The 19012-nt window shown below is 30.6% G+C and overlaps 1 protein-coding gene across 1 annotated transcript in view; it reads right to left on the minus strand.

Moving 5' to 3' along the window:
- dpr13 (defective proboscis extension response 13) overlaps positions 1-19012 on the minus strand; it is a 327435-nt gene that overhangs the window by 266911 nt on the left and 41512 nt on the right. Inside the window, exon 2 of the mRNA XM_088042214.1 lies at positions 14804-14845. Coding sequence (XP_087898340.1) covers positions 14804-14845 — 42 coding nt within the window. The remainder of the gene's footprint in view (positions 1-14803; positions 14846-19012) is intronic.

The following is a 19012-nucleotide window of genomic DNA, read 5'->3' on the forward strand; positions in this document are numbered from 1 at the left end:
ACATTTTCCGGAGAATTTTACAAAAAATGAGAAGATTGTCAACATTTTAAGAGGAGAAACAACCGCGTCTCGTCTGACTGCAGGAGTTTACCTTTTCAAGTGAACAACTGAAACAAGGTCTGACACTGTATGTTGCAGGTTATGATAACTCTTCGTTCACATTCAACATTAACGGTGTTTCCTCTAATATAATTTAACTTGTGAGTTTTAAGTTTCGTTGGATAAATATATTGTTCATCTTACTATTCAAGATATTTATATTAATAAAGTTGTATTGAAATCAAAAATTCTTAACCTAAAACTTCATGAATTGACAGTAGCGACTTTGGTAGGAGGTTGAACCAAATTAAACTACTTACTCCTCATTTATTTTGAATACTTCATTTCAACGTCATAATTTGTAAAAATTGTGGAGCTCTACGGCAAATTTGAGAAGATTTATCCATTGAATTGAACATAAACGAGTACTGGAACACCCAAAGACCTGTTCGTGATTGTTTTCAATACATAAATCCTCTTAAATTTGTCGTAAAGCTCCACAACTGTCACAAATTATGACCTTGAAATGCGGTATTCAAAATAAATGAGGAGTATTCTCTTGATGCCGTGTAAAAAAGTGGTTGTCTAGATATATCCACTCCAGATGAGTCATTTCCAATGTAGAGCATGGGCGAAAGTAATTTGGTAACAGTTTTTGGAAGCTAATAAACGTTTAACAATATTGGACTTTTAACTTTCTTTATTATTTTTTTTTAATATGATTGTGAATAAAATAGTATTCAAACCTCGGTAGAAGTTCGATTCCTATCTCTCTAGAAATTGTCCACCTCGGCTGACGCCTCGGTGACAAACTTTTTCTCTCGAGAGGAATCATGAACTTCCCACCTCGGTATGTAATCTACTATTATGAACAAAATCTCGGAAGAGCTATTATATGTCAAAGGATCCTTTCATTTGTTATAAGTGCGGTTTATAGAAAATTTAAGATAATATGTATATGACTAAAAACATTAAAATTTTGTTGAATGAAAAGCGCTATAATAGAACGCCTTCATGTTTGAGCTCTATTAAAAGAGTAAAATGGAGCTTTATAAAAATGTTAAAAGAAGTGCAGATAACCGTTATGAGATAAAATTATCTTCTCATCTATTATAAAGTTTCAGTCACAATGTCAATTAGTGCATGTAATAAAAAGTAGTCCATTTAAAATAGGACCAAGTTTTTTAATATTGTAAGTACATATCTTTTTTCATTTAAGGCGTTTTACTAGAATTAGATTAAGTTAGTGGAAAATCATTTGACAATAACAACAACAATAAAACAGCCATTTTTTTATTAAATTACACTATACAATTTTGACAAGCAATTGACAGGAGTACCAATATAGAAACCAGTGCTTTAATGAGTGCCATAAGTTTGAAAACAATGTTTTAATGGGTATCGGAATAAAAATAGTATATTATTATATGAGCATGTTATGAGGTCCGTTATTCAACTAATTTAATGTTTACAGAGAGCGGAATACGTACAAACATTGTTTACTTACGAAACCATTCTCAAGAAGCACTTCTGCACTTCTGTCTTGATTCTAGTCATAAAACCATAAAAAAGTTTATTTGATCGAATTAGCATTTGACTTCATGTTAACTAAAAAGTGCAGCAATTTGAATTGTTTTTCTTTACATAGAGTCTTGTGATCGTTTACTTCTCTGTGTTTGTAACTCATAGACTTAATAATTTTGAAAAGTGCGGTTCTCTAGGCATAAAATTCTAATTGTTGCCGCTTATCAGCCAAAAGTTTTCATCTTTGGTGTCCAGAACTTTGGAAACGGTTGCACGCCGCACCTAAAAATATTTTGAAAACAAACATCTACGGAACTTTGTACCTTACAAAGAATACATTTGTAACACCTCAGATCATTTATTCCAGTCTTAAATTAGGCCGATCTTTTCGAAACTGCAAGTAGCACTTTTTAAAGGCAAATTTTGTTCGAAAACGAAATCACTTTAGGCATTTTATTGCAATATTTTGAAGATAATGCCTTTAAACTATTACTTCCACGATTAAAAAGAAACACGATTTTTCCGGTATCAGAAAAGTGGCAAACTAACATGCCTGAAAGACACATGTCAGATGTGACAGTAAAAAAACTACCTCTGTCAGTCATTGTAGCCAACAAAAAGAAAAAAAAAGGCCTCCTACTCTAGTCTAAAAAGATCGTGAATGCATTATAAGTCATAACACTTTTTTAGGATTTTAGCTAATCAGAGGCGATAAATTTCAGTATTGCCTAGTACCTAATTATATTCAATATTATTTGTCAAAAAATGAACATGAAGAGAAGCAAAGTGGTCTTGGATTTTTCACATTTTGCTTAATATTAAATTATCTAACTTTTATGACAAATATATAACATCGATTATTTGCAATGACTTTATTAACACTTTTTAACTTTTTTAGTTATAAACAGTTACATTAAACTGTAGTGGACGCAGTAAACACCTTAACGTAAATACTTAATGAGTTTCCAAGACATGCTTTTCCTAAACAAGCATGATAACAGAAAAAACGACACATTTAAAATGTAATATAAAAATACAAGTACCCAATAATTTACTATGACCGTCTATTTCATTGTTTTTATTATTTGATTAATGGAAAGCCAAATTGTGAACAATGCAATTTGTTCAAAGTACTAATATGGCTTTCAAGGGTTTAACAGAGATACGATATGGTGTATTTTTATTTGTTTGGAAGCTTTGAGTAGAATAAATCTTAGGTTAGGAAAATCTTTATACAAGCGCTTAAACTTACCAATTGAATACTTCTGACAATAAAAATAAAATATATTTATCCAGAAATATTTAAAAGTATAGATGCAAGTTCCCCGGGTAAAATTAATAAACATTATAACTCTAAGGGCCGGTTTACACAATAATTTAATAGAGATCAAAATCTCGCAACTAATTTGACAATTGCTGACATTTGATTGGCGTAGAAACGATTACATGTCACTTTAACATGATGTTAAATTATATTTAGTAGAAATTCAACATTTAATTTAGTTTTTGTAGATCGAATAACAGATATTCACACATAGTTAGAATTAAAAATTTTATCAACAAATCTTCCGCTTATGTCGTAAAGGATTCATTTAGGAATTCATACTGAAATTACAAAAATGTGACTTTTTGTACGAAAGTTCCAACTTAAAGTTTAATCGTATATTTACGTAGAAAAACTACAAAACTGTTTTATTCATTATGCAATTTGCAATTTCACAAGTTCGTTGTTTATCGCATTTGCATAATCCTAGTTGCTTAAACAAGCTGAACAATTGTAATTTAATTTAGGCCATGAAAAATCTATTAATTAACTGTCACCATTTAGCAGCATCAAGGAAATTAAATTTCAAAATTTCTTTACAAACCACATTGTCTGATAATAGTCTCTAAAAGTGCTTCTTTCTTTTTTGACAGCAATTCCGCTTGGAGTAAAGCCTTTGTTATATTCCACAACACAATTTTAATGAAACCGACAGCAGAGAATAAAAAATGTACTTGGGCGTGCCCGTTTCAGGGATTATAACTATTATACGGCATTGTTACTTAAAGATAAGTAATTTTCAATAATAATAATTGCCATCAATAAAAATGGTGTTTTTAAAAAAAATTAACTTTAATTCACAAATAGTGGCATATCTCTGATAACTTGATTTTGATACAAAAAATAGACGAAATTTTTGCAATGACATTTTTAAATGCCAAATAAATATTGTAGTTTAAATAGTTCTCTTGCTAGTTTTATGTTAAGTTTTAGTGTCTTACTAATTATATAAAATGTAAGTTTTATGTTAATTATGTTTACTGCCGACCGTCTAGAAAGCGATGCATTACCATAGTGATTTGCGGAAGTAAACAAGCAGTTTATTGTACCTACTTCTACAATAATAGATATTTATGTTACTAGTGAGATAAAGGCATTATTATAATTACGAGTGTGATGAGTTACTTAACGAGGGCGTTAGCTACGACTGTCTCTTAAATTAGTCAACTTTTTTAATTTAAAATGGAAATTGCAAAATTAGAAATCAAAATAAATATGGTTTACTTGTTAACCATCTTTTGAATAGCAGATTTTACTAGTTTGTGCCAATTTAAGAAAGTTTTTACTATTAAAACAAAAATGCATATTAATATTATTACACTAGTTTTATAATGAACGTTGTTAGTTATACAGGGTCCGGCAACACTTGTGTCCACCCCCAAAATCGTCTTTAATTTTAAAGATAAAATTTTGAAAATTTGCATACGCTTATAGTTGACAAAGCTCTAGAAGCTGACGCAAAAATTTGTTTTTTATCACTGATAGTTTTGGCGTCGCGACGCCTTAAAAACGTAATTTTTAGTTAATGGTGAGAGGGTTTGTAATATCAACCCCTAATTTATTTTTTTTTAATATAAATATAAATATAATGTGTTAATAACATCTCAGCTGTTATTTGAGATTCAATGCAAATTGTCTTCAAAATTTGAGAAAAAAATGCTGTTTTATCAAGTTAGTTTCCAACTTCATTACGTCAAAATTGGGAACTACGTTTACACCCATCTGTCAACATTTTGTGTCACAAATGACATCTATTCTTTGGTTCGCTTTAGATTGTAACAAAAGTCTTACTTGGAGAAATTGTCGCTTTGTCGATGTTAATTAACGATTTCTGATGTCCATAAAGTGCAACATGCCTGTGTTAATCAAAATTAACCTTTACAAGAGTGAATGAAGTGACTTGTGAAATTTTGGTGTAAACGTAGTTTGCCGCTGCCCTGTCACAATTTTGAGAACTAACTTGATAAAACATCGTTTTTTTCGCAAATTGTATACACAATTTGCATAAGATTTAGAATAAAAACTACATCACAGTTATGTTGAAAAAAAAATTGAATTTGCGAATATTTTCGCAAAAACTCAAAAATCGCTAAAAATTATATTTTTTAAGCGTCGCGACGCCAACCAAACCGTGATAAAAAACAAATTTTTGCGTCAGCTTCTAGAGTTTTGTCAACTATGAGCGTTTGCAAAGTTTCAAAATTTTATCTTTAAAATTGGACACAAGTGTTGCCGGACCCTGTATAACTTAAAACCACTGGTGTAATAAAAATCGTAATGAATGTAGAGAAAAAAAATTATATGCAGCAAATTTCAAATTTTGATGTAAACAGGAAAATGAATGTTTTATGTTTTATAAAAACAGATCACGTTTTTTTGTGACATAACCAACAGTTTGTATTCTGTTCATTTGTTTTTCATTGTAATTTTAATTGGTAATAAAAGTCATTTTTTACAAACTACAACTTTGGCGGTTGGCGATAAAAGTGTGTATGCACCATGTCAGTAAAGTCTCTTTATCGCACTCGCCTGTTACTCGCTTTGCTCGCTCTACTCCTCATTTCAGACTCGTTTGATAAAGAATCACTTTACTGACATAAATAACTATTATTAAATGGTCACAATAAAATGAAAAAATATCTAGCTATAATAAGTTCTATTTTGCTCTATTTTGCTGTATGTTGTTGCATTAATTTTGGAACACTTAGCATGTAGAAGCAACAATAGTATATCTAGTATATTTCTTTTTTACTCCTAGTAGATTACAAATTTTTATTTTTTTTAATTCATATTCGATTTGTACGATTGTGAATAAAAAAGTATTTAAACCTCGGCTGAAATTCCATTCCTGCCTCGCCAGAAGTTCATCCTAAAGAGGAATATTGAACTTCTGACAACAGGTTTTTTTTTTTAATAATCTATACAATATTGGCAAATTTTAAGTATGTGTTCAATTAAATAATTTAAACAATTAAATTCAATAAAATAAATTAATGATGAACATATGTGGACAACACTGATATATTTGTATTGGCTAATTAGATCAGTGCCGCAATTTGTGATGAATTAAATTTACAAGGCAATTAAAAATTTGGTGGAAGTGATGACGGCATTGTTCAGTTGATACACATGCATAATGTCAAAGAAATAACGTAATAGTTTTGCTTCTTAAACAAAATTTACTAATTCTGAACTTCTAGTCAATTTTTAAAAGCTTGGTTTGTAAATTCCATTTGTAGACTATACAGAGTATGTAAGCACGAAACTGTAACAGTACTATTAGGAACATGGTAGTAATTGTAATGTCGATTTTTTTTTTCAGCAGCGCTTCTTTTTAGCCTTGAAAAAACATGAAAGTAAATATATCCTTTACATTTTGGAACGAGGGGCATACGAATGGAGAATAAATTATTATTATTTATATTATAAGTACGAGAAATGCTACATTATAAGCGAATGAGAATTGATTAGAATTTGCAGATCATAATAGCATTTCGCTCACGTATGATATTCAACGTTTTATCTCACGGCTAAAGCATGCCAATATTTGATACACCTTGACGAGGTTGCCAGGTGCACTAAATTTTTTTGACAAGTCGAAAGTTAGCAAAATAATTGTGTAATGAAATATGAGTGATGCAATGTAGTAACATTTTATCACTTGTTGTATAATGAGTACATAATACAAAGCTTTTTTTCATCACACAAGCAAATAATCTACCTCATTAGAAAACCAAAATGAGTAATAAAAGTAGTCTTACATAAAATACACGAAAATGAAGCGTTTTCTAAGCATATTATGATTTAAAAATAAACCACTTAGTGAATTCTGCCTATTGCAAACTTATTGCTTAGATAGGACAAATCAGCTGTCAATTTTTTTTATTTTGACATTTGTTTTAATTATTTTTTTTATAAATTAGAAATAGAGAACAATTGTAGATATGTTGCCAGATACACGCTTAAAAAGTTTTTATGGCATTCGTAACCTCGTGTTGAATGACTTTTTAAACTTCTTAAACAACTATATTGCATCTCCGTCCAATTTACGTGCTGAGTACAAACTGACTTAAGAACCAACTTGCTAAAAACTAATTTCAAGAGACTAGTTTACTGGTACAAACTTCAAAGCTTAAATAAGCTTACAGAATGTAATGTGCTTATGAACAAAATAATTAAAACAAAAGCAAATTACTATAAAAATTTCGAATGCTCTAATGCTAAGACAACCTCAAGAATTGCTCATTATTCAATGAAAAAGAAAATTATTTACTAAAATATCATGGTGTGGCAATTTCTCAGCAAAAGATGGCAGCCAAAGAAAAACTCTGCAGACTAATAAAATAAATATGAACGAATACTGTTTAATTATAAATAAACAGTACATTAGATGTAACCCAAACAAACTGGAAGGACTTGTTTATGACGATGGTTTTGCAGCAGCTGTAATCAATGAGCATGCTACTTCCGGAAAAGTCAGCTTTTCCTATTTGAGTTTTCTACTGCATTCAACCGAGAAAATTAAAACTGAAATTAAAAAAGTGAGTAGATCGTAATAGTCTTGTCTAATTAAGAGTACCGACCGTATTCGAACAGTCTTTACTTATCCTTATTAATACTCTCTTATTGAACTTGACCGGTTCAAGAGTTCCACGATTGTGGGCAAACGGAGGGTCTCTGATGCGAAAAGAAAGTAATTACAAGGGCTCACCTCAAAAGGGAAGCAAAGCTCTTCAGTACTTTCTCAAGAGAAGTATGAGAAAACAATTAAATTTGCAGGGCGAGATACACCGCAATGAAATTTTATCACCTCGTGACCTAAGAATTATCTTGTGGGAGAAATTAAAAATTTCAGCTACTTCAAGCTTGAAGAATCGTTGGCAATTTGTAGTTTCACATCCATCATTGTAAAGTAAAAATTGGGTGCTTTAAAATTGTTCAGTGGGCAGAAACCAAACACGTGGGATTTGGTATAAAAGACATGTAAGATCGGTAATCACTACAATCGGTCTTCTGCTGTCACTATTATAAGCTGGTGTGATTACTAAATAAGTAAAAGTATAGCAGCAGCGGTTATTGCAATGTCGGATGAGACAAAAAGTTGTAAAGAAAGTGTGAAGTTTCTATTTTTATAAAATATTTGCTTAAGCAGCACAATAGACATATCATAAACCACTTCACACAATAGTACCTAATTACAATGAACATTCGATATAGTCGCCTTTGATATAAGAAGCATTTGATATAAGAACCATTTGATATAAGCAACCTTTGATATTGTCAACTAATTTAGTTTCTGTCATTCGATATAATCACATTAACTGTCAGTCGCTAAAATAACCGTGTTAAAGACGCAAAAACAGAAGAGACAGTGTTTATCGTTCGGAAGAATGTTTCTACTATTTTATTCTTAAATTTTTTCCACGTTCTTTCCTTTTCTTGTTTTATCTTAATGATTGTTTTTGTTCTTGACAATTGGTATTCTTCGTAGTTTTCTATATTTGTATTTGCAAGGTATTTCTTTAATATTTGTCTTTTGTCTTCTATTGTTAATTCTTCGTTGTTTGTCTACTAACACTAATAATGTTTTTTTTACTATTTTTCCTCTCTTTGTTTGTATAGATTCTGATTGAGGTATCGTCAGAAATTGTCTTTAATTTGTGATTCTTTCAGTTTATACCTCTTTAGTTATTGTTTATGCTTTTTACCTTGTCCCACATTTCTTAATTATTTATTATTGATTTTTCGTTTCTGTTGGTAAATTCTGTGGTTATTTTGTGTATATTCGGTGTATAATGTGGCTATTTTTTATCTTTAGGTCATTGTCTAGGCAAGCTCTTTTGTCCTTTCTGTGTCTGCATACACATATTATTTTTAAAATATTATCTACCCATTTTGATAATTTAATTTCTCTTTTTTTTATTAGAATAATGTTTTATATAAATTCTATTACCAACGATTAAAAACTCATTCAAGGCTGAAAAATGGCTGTAAATGTCATTAAACAACAAAATTCGTTTTTTGGATAGTAATGAAATTAATAACAACGGACCTTGTTATTACAAAACGGCCAGATTTTCATATGAAATTTAATTATTCATAAATAACGAGGCTAATGCCACATCATACAGTCATCTGTTTTGTTCTGATTTGCGTTTAATATTATGTTTATAAATATACTAAAAATCTACATATGTAAATATAAAATATTGGAGAATGGCCTCATTTTAATTAAATTTCATATTATTTTAAACGTAACTTTACGGAAATTCAATTAAAACTATTAATATTATTTACTATTAAAATAATAATAATTTATAAATATATAAATATTATAAATATTTACTATTAAGTTACATCTACTTTTAAGTATCTGTCAGTCCAGTGCAATTAGTACATACTAAAATTTCTATTAATAAACAATTGCTAATACTTAGCAGTAAATGCTATAGTAACTTAAGTTGTACTGCTATTTTATCGAACGTTTAAGAAGTTATCAAGCAGTGGTTGGTGATATAAGGATGTGTTTTTGATGTTTATCTCCAATAGGAAAATACTATTTTAATTTGTTGTGGTTTATCGCCAAAAATGTCAGATTCGGAAATCAGTTAACACGAAAATCTGTGTCTAAAAAAAGACACAGAGGTGAAGTTGCTGACTAATTTTGAAAACTGTATTAATAAATGTAGAAGTATTTGCTTACAAATTTGGTAGCATCGCATGTTCTACTTGTTATTAATATTGACCTATGTCTTCTACTACTGCTAAATAATTCTACTACTTACAAAATAATTCTTCAATGAAAATTTTAACGAAATTCTGTTTAGTCATTGTTATTGCTTGCAACTTGTCGAGTTTTCCTTATTGCTACAACAAAGAACATGCAGCTGCTGAAGAACATGCAGCTGGCGCTGTTAATAATTTGTTGACTCTGATGTCAAAGATGGAATACGAGCACATATTTTACGAAGTAGCGCAACAAGATGAAATTAAGGTTTTTTTTTAATTCCGCGTAGAAAAAGTATAGTATGAAACACGTAATTTCACATCGACGCATCAATTTTAGCACTGTAGGAAAATGCCATTTCGCGGCTGTAAATTCATATTATATCAAAAGCACTACACTACTACACTGATATTTATGCCTTTCGAACGCGATAAACTTAAGAATTCTAGAAATTGCAAGTTGCTTCAGGGATTTACATAAACATCAGAAGCTTGTAGTGGATATGCTACTTTTACATAATGGATACGAAAAGTAATTATGGTTTAAAAACAACACAATACCACTTTCGCATAATATTTTCGTTACTACCGCTTCTACTACCTCGATGAGAATAAGAAAGTGGTCATAACAGTTTTTGTGTCACTATTATCACAGTATCTAACACACTGGGGTATTATGGCACTACATAATGTAATGTAATTTGGAATCCTTGCCTACCCTAAGAACACATAGTGACCGACTCGTTTGGAATACAATACCAACGGAATTAGATTCGGCCGATCCTTACGAATTATATGAAACGTGTTTGCAATGTCCAAAGAATTCGTCTCGCATTTCAAGTTAGTTTTTACATGCGATAAATATGAATGCTGGTAAGAAAGTCTAAAAGACAATTTTCTTTTGAGTAATGTCTTACATATACTTACATAATAAGCATTTTATTATCAGAAGTTATTTCGATTGTTTGTTCTCATCAGTTTGGTCCACCAAAACTAGCACATAATTTGAAAGGTATAAAAATAAAATTCGGCACATGAATATAGTTGCTAGTTTGTCAGCGATTAACGAAGAAATTGCTTACAATAAAGCATTGCGACTCAAAAAGTACGTGATTTACTCAAGTTCTTGCAAAAATAAACTCCTATCTCGTTTCTTATTTTTTTTCGACACGGATACATTTTAATTAACGTCTGAACAGTCTTTTTTATACAGCTGTTACCAAAAATGACAATTATTGTTTGACCTAGGAGAAGCGCAATATTGTTTTTGGCCTCATGAATTGTAAACGTCAAATTAACATTCAATTGACATCTTCGGAAACACTAGATTTACAAGCGCCCTGGACGTTTACACACGCCGTGCGGTAAAAATTGCCCAAATCGTCTGCTCTTCAGATGCGTTTATAAATTAAAATCACTTTATCATAATGAAGATTGATCACAAAAGTGGAATCTACTTAAATTATTATCTCAATTAAGTCAATATTTCTATTTTTAAAGTCATATTAAAACTTTTTTTATACAGCGCCATCTTGTGTACTTTTTGTGCAACAACTACAAAATTGACATAATTGACAGATGATGAAATTTATAAATGTCAGATGTGACAGTTCTCATGAATTTTGAAAAACCCAATTATTTAAATTATAATTTTTCGGCCAAAAAGTTTAATACAACTCTTGTGCGTTAAACTCGTCTTTTTCAGCATTCGTATTTTAATATACGTTTTATATAACTCGCTTTTTAACATACTATATACATATATTTTAACATACTATATACGTATATTTCCTGATTTGCTGTGAAAACAGAACTATTTCCACATTCGTTTTAAATGCGTTAACAGAATGTTTCTGCCTGTATGCGTTAATAGCTTTGTTGCCATAACAATAGTGACTTTTACTTTCGGAAATAGATGTACGAAAATATTTAACCATGTGGAAATAGATATTTTCCTACGACCCCATATGAAAGTGGCATTTTCCACACGGTTACATGACTCCGAAAGTTGATGATTTTGTACATCCATTTCCGAAAGTAGAAGTCACTAGTGTGATAAGAATATATCCGCACAGACCTGTCAAAATTGATAGTTATTTTGAAAAACAAATGTAATTCTTGAATTTTTGTCTTAAATATCTAAACGATTCACTGTAAAACAATATGCATAATGGTAAAAATGAATTGGTTAGGTCGTTTCTGACAAGACAATTTTGACAGGTCTGTGCGGATATATTCATATCACACTAGTGACTTTTACTTTCGTAAATTGATGTACGAAAACATCAACCATCTAACTATGTGGAATACGTCACTTTTATTCATATAAAACCTCATGGTCGTAAGAAATGATATTTAGAATAGATAATAAATGAACTATTGTCAAGGCTTATGGTTTCTTCCTGATGATGGAAGGTCGTAGGAAATATAGTGTACATAACTCGTCGGAAAGTGTTTTTCTTGCACTCGTGTAACATCTGCACTCGGCTAGCGCCTCGTGCATCTACATTTACACTCGTGCGAAATTGCTCACTTTCCGCACTTGTTATGTAAATATCTACTACATAACAAGTACGGAAAGTGACCAATTTCGCACGAGGGTAAAAGTAGATGCACGAGGCGCCAGCCGTACACGAGTGCAAGAAAAACACTTTCCGACGAGTTATGTACACTATTTTTCCTAGGACCTTTCTTCATCAGGAAGAAACCATAAGTTTCGACAATAGTTCATTTCTTATCTATTCTAAATGTTATTTTTCTACAACCTCATAAAAAAGTGACGTATTCCACATATTTAGATGGTTCATGTTTTTGTACATCCATTTCCGAAAGTAAAAGTCACTAGTGTGATATGAATATATCCGCACAGACCTGTCAAAACTGATTTGTCAAAAACGACCTAACCAATTCATTTTTATCATTATGCATGTTGTTTTACAGTGAATCGTCTAGATATTTGAGACAAAAATTCAGGACTTACATTGGTATTTGAAAATAACTGTCAATTTTGACAGGTCTGTGCGGATATATTCATATCACACTAGTGACTTTTACTTTCGGAAATGGTTGTACGAAAACATCAACTTTTGGAGTCATTTAACCGTGTGGAAAATGTCACTTTCATATGGGGTCGTAGGAAAATATTGTTTTGAGTGGGTTAATAAATTGTTTTCAGATCAGACCTATAAATGTTTTGTTACCAAAGCAACGTATGCAGAATAATAAAAAATGAAATAAATAAATAAATAAATATGTAAAATAGGAAAAATAGCATAAAAAACTTGTTATTTATAACAGAGCACTTGTTTTCTCCTGGGCTTGTATTTTAAAACTACAAGTTTTATAAAACTAGTTTCTACTATTTTCTAACTTGTTGTAGTAACAGAGCTATTTCCGCATTCATTTGCGTCAATAGCTTTGTTACCACAGCAACGTCAAAAAATTTTATAAAACAAATTGGTTTTAATAAAATAGCATAAAACCTTTTGCTGAATTCGTTTTGTAATACACGTTTTATAAAACTCGTATTTGAATACGTAGGTATATGTACAAGGTGTTTATAAATGTTTCTTGCACCCTTAGGTGGCTCTGGAATTCCTGTCGTACACTATTTTACCGCTTTGTTTTCATAGCGAATATAAATATCTTGAAAATTATTTGTAATGTTATTTACGTCAATGACGTTTTAGTTACAGTTTTGTGTCCAAGTTTTTGATTTTTAGGTTTTAAACCACAACTAGAACAGTTTATTTCTCAAAACTTACTTTGCTCCATGTTTAAGGTTAACTGCAAATGTCAGTTGAAAATGCGAAACCCACATTTGTAAAGAGCGGCAAATATCTTTGACATATCATAGCCACCCTTGATGCTAGAAACATTTATAAACACCTTGTATGTATTATCTCTTAATTTTCTAATAACAAAGGTCGTTTTGAATGGGTTAATAAATCGTTTCCACATTAGGCTCGTAATAGTATCGTTACTATAGCAACGTAGAATAATAAAAAATGTAATAGACAAATTAGAAAAAAATGGTATAAAAAACCCGTTTTTAAAACTGAAAAGCACACGTTCTTTCCTGGATTCGTATTTTAATACAAGTTTTCTAAAATTAGTTTATTTGTACTATTTCCTAATTTACTGTGGTAACAAAGCTATTTCCACATTCGTTTTGAGGGCGTTAACAATTTGTTTCCGCATCGGATGCGTTAATAACTTCGTTACTACGTTACATCAAAAAATGTTTAAAAAAAAATGAAATACATACACAAAGTAGGAAAAATAGCATATAACCTTTTATTAATGTGTTATTTTTTAATTTACTGTTGCAACGGAGCTATTTTCGCACTCGAATGCCTTAATTGCTTTGGAATCAAAGCAATATCGAGCAATGGTGTAAAAAATTAAATTCAAAAAATAAATTAGGAAAAATTGCGTAAAAAAACTCATGGGACTTCTCTTTTAATACGAATTTTTTTTAAACTATTTTTAATGTAGTTTTCAAGAATCGAGAGTGGCAAAATGAGAAATGCTATTATGTATAAAATATCTGAACATGCCAAGATGAATTTATTAATATAAAAAGACCATATTCCCAAAGATATTGTTCGATATTTTCTGTTTAAAAATTTATAATTAATTTTAACTTACACACTAGGGAATATTGGCACCTCTCTAAGTCAGGAGTTTAATACAATCAATAATCGAAAATCCGTTTGTACCGCTATTTATTGTTAAATAAAATGAGAATCTTTAAGAAAGCCAACGGAAGCTGTAGAGACAGTGCCCTCCACATCGAAATGGCAATAGTCAGTCCGAATACTGGACATTACCGGTGCAACCAATGCAACACAAGTAGTTAATTTGTGGTTATGCTTTTTGTGCTGATGTCTTTCGTGTTGTTTTGTTTGTCCTTTTTCGGCTAGTTTTGACATTTTGAGCTAAGTGCCTAAATTAATGCCAACATACATATGATAACATTACTAAAACATAATAAGTATGGAAAAAACTGTATAAAAAATAATGTACAACACTTTCGACAAAATCTCACAATGCCGCGCCGCGCCGGCGCCGTCGAGCCGCATTATCGCTCGTTTTGCTATGAGCTTATTTCGGCGCTTGTTCTGTAAATAACGATTACACTCCACTTTCTCTATTTACTCACAAACTGAATAATTAAAAAACTCTTACCTTTAAAATGGATCAGATGTGTCTCAGGAAACGTCGTGCTATCTGAAAACAACATGAAACTTTTATAAATTTCAGCTTCGCGGAACGGATATTACAAGCTATCGTCGGCAATAATAAGATGATATTGAAAAAACTATTTATTTAATGGAAAGCATATTAGACTCAAATGACTAATTATGATTTATAATTGAAAGTAATTACGAAACAAAAATAATAATGCATTTTCCACCCTTTTCAAAATTGTCATCAATCATCTACTATTAGCGAGGCTTTTCATGTTTCACATAATCAAAGCGTGTTTACGCCTGAATTCATCCCGGTGTTTTTGTTGAGTTATGGTTTAACAACATGTAGTGGGTTGAAATTTGCAGAATTACATTTCCTTCAAGTTTTTATCCAAATGTTGCAAAGATCGTACGTAAAGTTGGCCGGTTGATAACATGCGACAATAACGAAGAATAATTTCAAATGAACTTGTTTACAAGTACAGAGCAGATTCTTCAGGATCCTTATATTTCTAATCCTGCGCCTGGAGAAGTTATGAAAATCCCATTATATGTTCAATCACGTTTTAATTAGTCTATAGTTAATTATAATCTTTCATCTTAGTTCTCAACTGCTAAAACTATTAACTTAAAAAATAGCAAAACATACTGAGCCCCAATTAAATTTAATTCCAAATTAACTAAAACTAATACTTGCAATATTGAATTTAGTAAACTGATGTTATGTTATATGCATAACATTTAAGCTGCCTAATTTATTTTACCAATTAAAATTTAATTTTGGCATGTTCGTTTATTCGCTCGATGCGCAGATTGTCATTTATAATAATCGTTCGTTTATTAGTTGATTACATGTTAACAGGCAGTGACGAAATTACCATATTTCAACGTATTGACATCATGTGATCACGTACTTCTTTCGCCCTGGTCTCATTACGGAACAAATAAACGAACGCACCCTTCAAAGCAACCACAATTAAACATTTCTGGAATGCATAAAATGAAATTGATGATGTGAGGAAAGTCATATTTTAGGAGTTGATTGTATTTCATTGAAACTCAATCAATCAATTTAATACAGGGTGATTCATGTCGATGTTAATTAATTCTTGATTTTAGAAGGAACGTTGTAATACAATTGTATTTTTCGCCAACATGTTAAAACAGACTTGGTCAATCATGTGGCGGCATTTGACAATAAAACAAATTTGTTTTAAACAAGTAAAACATGGCTTTTATGTAGCGTATTGGCGTATTTAGAGTGCCAATTAGTGCTACAAAATAAATAGGAGTTGATTAATGCTTCATTTTAACGAAACGCAAATAATACATGTCCCCTGATCCCATTTATGCCTACGCTCATGAGTCAAACGTTCAATCAGTGTGGGTATTTACAAAGACTACGTGTAGTCAGAGGCGAAATATCAAGTTGTATTCAAAGACAATCTAAAGAAAATATAAAAAACATTTTTTATTTATCAAAATAAAATGTAATGCGAAATCAATAATTATTGATGGGTATTCAAGACCCCAAAAAGACCAAAATAATCTAAAGTATACTTGGAAAATCGATGTAAAATTAGTTACAATTTAAAATCACAAAGATAGAATTAACAAAAAATCTGAAAACAATATTATCAAGATTCAAGACTTCAAAGAAAAATCGATGAGAATTAAGCGCTAGAAAATATAAAAACAAAAGAAAGATAAAAATTAAGGAAAATCTACAAAAATTATAAACGATAAAAATTCTAAAATCTAAAACAAACTAGAGACTTTCATGGGAATCGAGATATAATTTTAGGTAAAAACCAAAAAGAATTAGAAAAAAAATTAGAAGAAATCTAATTGATCCGAGAAAAACATGAAGAATAACCCAAAATTTCGAAAATCTATAAAGAATCTAAATAAATTCAAGAATGTAATAAATACAAATTCTATGGAATTTAATTATTATTTAGAAGAATCGCAAAAAACATAGAAAGAAAAAGAAATCGAAGAATCTTAGAAAATTCATGAAAATAAAATAGAAGAATCACTGGTCTATAAAAATGCAAGGCCCAAATTACCAAACAGAATCCAAAGTACAAGTACAGAAGTAGGCAGTATTTAAAAAATTTAAGGACGGTCCAAAAATATTTAATAGAATCCACGAAGAATCTAAAGAAAATATAAAAATACTGTATAGGTAAATAAAAAAAATCTACGGAATTCAAAGAAAACTTTATAGGAATTAAACCAGAATTAAAAATTTAAGAAGGATGTAAAAAGAAAATAATTATAATCCAGACAAATAAAAGTCTCTAAACAAATTTAAATTGAATTAAATTGAAGAATGAGTAAAAGAAGACAGTTGAAAGGAAAATTCAAAAAAATCTAAAGATTACGTAAATAATCTGACTTTCAAAATATTAATCTTAGAAAAATCCTTGAATTAATAGCAAAATAATTACCGATTATTTAAAACACTTTGGCTACCATGGCCATTTTTTGGTAATCTGCCGCAGCATACTTTGTGAGTCACCGGTGATACCCTCAGCCGAGTTCACTTATGGACAATGTGAATCACCGGTGATACATTGTCAAAAAATTGGCTATTGAGTGGATTATAGATTTCTATTGGCTGCTACTTTATGCTGCTCCCCCTCTTGGCAAAGATAAAAGTTTAAAATGATGGAATCTGTCTGTACGGGAGGTTTAGTTAAAAAAATCTTCAATCGTTTGGTTCCTAGGTAACTCAACTTGGTGAGGCACCGGTGACTCACATGGTAGCCAAAGTGTTAAAGAATCCAAAAAGAATCGATAGAAAGAGTTTCAGAAAAATTCAAAAAGATTTTGGAGAATGTGAAGCTAATCTAAAAAAAATCTGAAAATTAAAGCAGAACTAAGAAATCAATCAAAGATATTAGCATCCATTTTTGGAAGGACCTAATATTTTCTCATGTGCCCAGAGGCGTCAATTAATCTTAATCCTGACAATTTTAGTGTTATACATAGCAATCAAATTTGGGCAGATTTCATTCTAAAATCCGCAATTCGACATTTTGAGTCTTGTAGCAATAAAATTTAAACATATTGCTACTTTTAAGCTAAGAATGAACTCCACAAAATCATTTAATTATAGAACCAAAAACACAAATCATTTCGCACTAAAATTCGTAACTCTGACAATTTAAGTATGTATTGTAGCAATCAATTTTAGACAGATTGCTATTTTCGAGCTGTGTATTAACTCCACCAAATGGCTAAATTATAGAGCAAAAAATACAAACCCCACCGTTTTTATTGAAAAATAATTTAAAGTTTCTGTTTAGCACATTTCTATACAAGGGTTAAGTTGATGTCAAACTAAAACTAAAATGTCATCAAAAATCAACAAATATCGTTTACAATTTTATAGATTTGGCAAGCAATTAATAGTAAATGTATTTCGTACAAAGTGTGGTGGCGCGCATTTGTTATCTGATTGGTCCAATGCAAACGTTCAAACTTTGCGCCAAAGTGCGAACGTTTTGACGTCATCAACATGGTAATGCAATTCAGTGAACTTGCCGGTACTTTTAAATAATATTGGGAATTTTGCTTGCACTGACAAGTTAGTAACGCGCTATTTTGAAACATTGCTTTTAAAGTTTATTTTTCTTATGGAGTAATGGAATTTTTCGAACAAAAATAATAATTCTTAGTTAGTGCCAACATTTACGAAAGTGAGTTACGAGTAAGAACATAAAAAATATGGAATCTTAGTATACAGCAAAAACTGAATATTGGGCTGTAATAAAATTCTTAACAAAAGGAAGGTTTACGTCAGAAGAGATAAGAGACAATAATTGCTGTGTAGGAAGAAACTCGGACTCATGCCACCACAAAGAAGTTGTTAAGGAAAGGTTTGCCTGAGCTATGATTCCCTTAAAGATGAATCATGAGTTCGTTGACCAACAAAAATGGCCACTTAAGAATAAATTGGCATTGTCCAGGTTCTTAAGTCACCTAAATAATCACAATATAAATTTTGGAGAAAAATAAGAAGTGTTCTTTTCCTTAACTTCACGTAGAATTTCTGTTAGTTTTACCTGTTGATTCCTATTCTACATGTGTGCAAAGAACTTGAGAAAATTCTTTTACTTCAATGCCACTTAAAATAGGTATGTAGCTTTGTCTGTAAACTTTTCAGACCGCATTGTTATACTATACTTATTTTCTA

The sequence above is a fragment of the Gnatocerus cornutus genome, chromosome 1 (assembly GCF_029298725.1).
Source record: "Gnatocerus cornutus isolate USDA-ARS CGAHR chromosome 1, icGnaCorn1.1, whole genome shotgun sequence".
In the NCBI taxonomy this organism is placed as follows: Eukaryota; Metazoa; Arthropoda; class Insecta; order Coleoptera; family Tenebrionidae; genus Gnatocerus; species Gnatocerus cornutus.